The sequence below is a fragment of the Colobus angolensis genome, unplaced genomic scaffold (assembly GCF_000951035.1).
Source record: "Colobus angolensis palliatus isolate OR3802 unplaced genomic scaffold, Cang.pa_1.0 Scaffold68, whole genome shotgun sequence".
NCBI lineage: Eukaryota > Metazoa > Chordata > Mammalia > Primates > Cercopithecidae > Colobus > Colobus angolensis.
The window spans coordinates 6227326-6229151 of record NW_012120487.1 but is presented as its reverse complement, the minus strand read 5'-3'; the positions used below and the strand labels follow the sequence as shown (position 1 = coordinate 6229151).

At 51.5% G+C, this 1826-nt stretch overlaps 1 protein-coding gene across 1 annotated transcript in view; it reads right to left on the bottom strand.

Annotated features, from left to right (window-relative positions):
- Window positions 1-1826, bottom strand: part of PODN (podocan) — a 22697-nt gene that overhangs the window by 17611 nt on the left and 3260 nt on the right. Inside the window, exon 2 of the mRNA XM_011926298.1 lies at window positions 1103-1158. Coding sequence (XP_011781688.1) covers window positions 1103-1158 — 56 coding nt within the window. The remainder of the gene's footprint in view (window positions 1-1102; window positions 1159-1826) is intronic.

The window sequence follows — 1826 nt, the reverse complement described above, 5'->3', positions numbered from 1 at the left end:
TCCTGCTCCTTTTCCTTCCCTTGTCTAGATCTTGTAGATCTTGCTGGGTTTTTTTTTTTAAGACAAGACCTCACTCTGTCACCTAGGCTGGAGTGCAGTGGTGCAATCATAGCTCACTGTAACCTTGAGCTCCTGGGCTGAAATGATCCTCCAGCCTCAGCCTCTCAAGCAACTGGGACTACAGGGGTATACCACCATGCCAGCCAAATTTTTTAATTTTGTGTAAAGATGGGGTCTCTCTATGTTGCCCAGGTGGTCTCAAACTCATGACCTCAAGTGATCCTCCCAAAATGCTGAGATTACAGGCATGAGTCACTTGGCCTGGCCCTTCGTTTGTGCTTTCTGACCCAATCCCAGGCCCACCTCCTCCCAGAAGATGTTGCAGACATTGTAGTGGCCTCTGAGTTCCTGCTGCCCTGAGGTGGCCGTGGGATTTCAGATACCACTTTGCCTCACTTGGTGGCTCAGCCAGTTATCTGAAGTAAGGGCCCATTTGTGCCTGGGCCTGTACTGGGCGCTGGGACACAGGTGAGGTGGAAAAGATCCTTGTCCTCCATCTGGAGGGGGCAGCAGACCCTGGTACCAACAACCACTCCCCACCCAGACTGGGGGTGGGTGGAGCAGCATAAAAGGGGTTCCAAGGAGTAGGAGGTCCTAGAGGAGGCAGGAGGGGTGGCAGCCAGACTTGCTTTACCCTACAGATCCACATGGTTTATGGAGACCCAGGTCTCAGCCACTGGCCCAGCAGAGAACCAGGGAGCCCGGCACACCTGCAGCTTCCAGGCTCCAGGGATCAGTCGGTAGCAGCGAGTAGCACCCACAGCAGCCCAGCCCTACGCTGGCTCCACCACACCCCTGCTGCCCCTGCCCCCTGACCCAACACTGGTCTACAGACCATCATTCCCACAGCACATTATAAACTCCACAGCCAGCTCAACAGCCGGCAGCCCCTTGCCCATCTGACCCCACTGCAGTCTGGTGTTCTGAGAGTGGGAGTGTGGGCACAGGCCCAGGCCCCAAATTCAATCAGGGCAGAAGGCCAAGGAGAAGAATCCAGGGGAAGGAACTCTGGTCTCACATATCCTGTGCACACAGCACACACCAGGCAGGCTGTTCTGCCTCCTCGCCTTCTGTTTGGTGTCTGTAAAAATCTGTAAACTGTATCCATAAAAATATTGAATTTATATTAACATTGTGCACCATACTGAAAATGTTATCATCACCACTTTACAACTCAGGGAGCTGAGGCCCAGTGGGGTCAGCCAGTGAACAGCTGTTAAGTGGCAAAGCTGAGCTCCCAGCCCACATCACATCAACAATGCTACGCTGCTCTCCCCTAGGCCAAGCACGACGGGGAGCAGGGGACCCAGACAGAGGACTCAGTGTGGCTTCTGCCCTCCAGAGACCCACAGCTGCACCGGCCACTCCATTAGCCACGGGCCACACGTGGCTACTGGGTACTTCAAATGTGGCTCGTCCACATAGAGATGCAAGAGTAAAATGTAGTGTCCATGGATTTCAAAGACGTAGTACAAAACATAATGTAGGATGCCTCATTAATATTAATATTCACGACATCAATCCCATTTATTGTTATATTGATTACATGATAATATTTTGAACAGGTGAAATAAATGTTACCAGTTTCATTTTACTTTTTAAAATGTGGCTTCTGGCTAGACAAGGTGGATCATGCCTGTAATCCCAGCACTTTGGGAGGCTGAGACAGGTAGATCACTTGAGCCCAGGAGTTTGAGACCAGCCTGGGCAAGATGGTGAAACCTCATCTCTCCAAAAAATGCAAAAAATTAGCCAGGTGAGGTGGC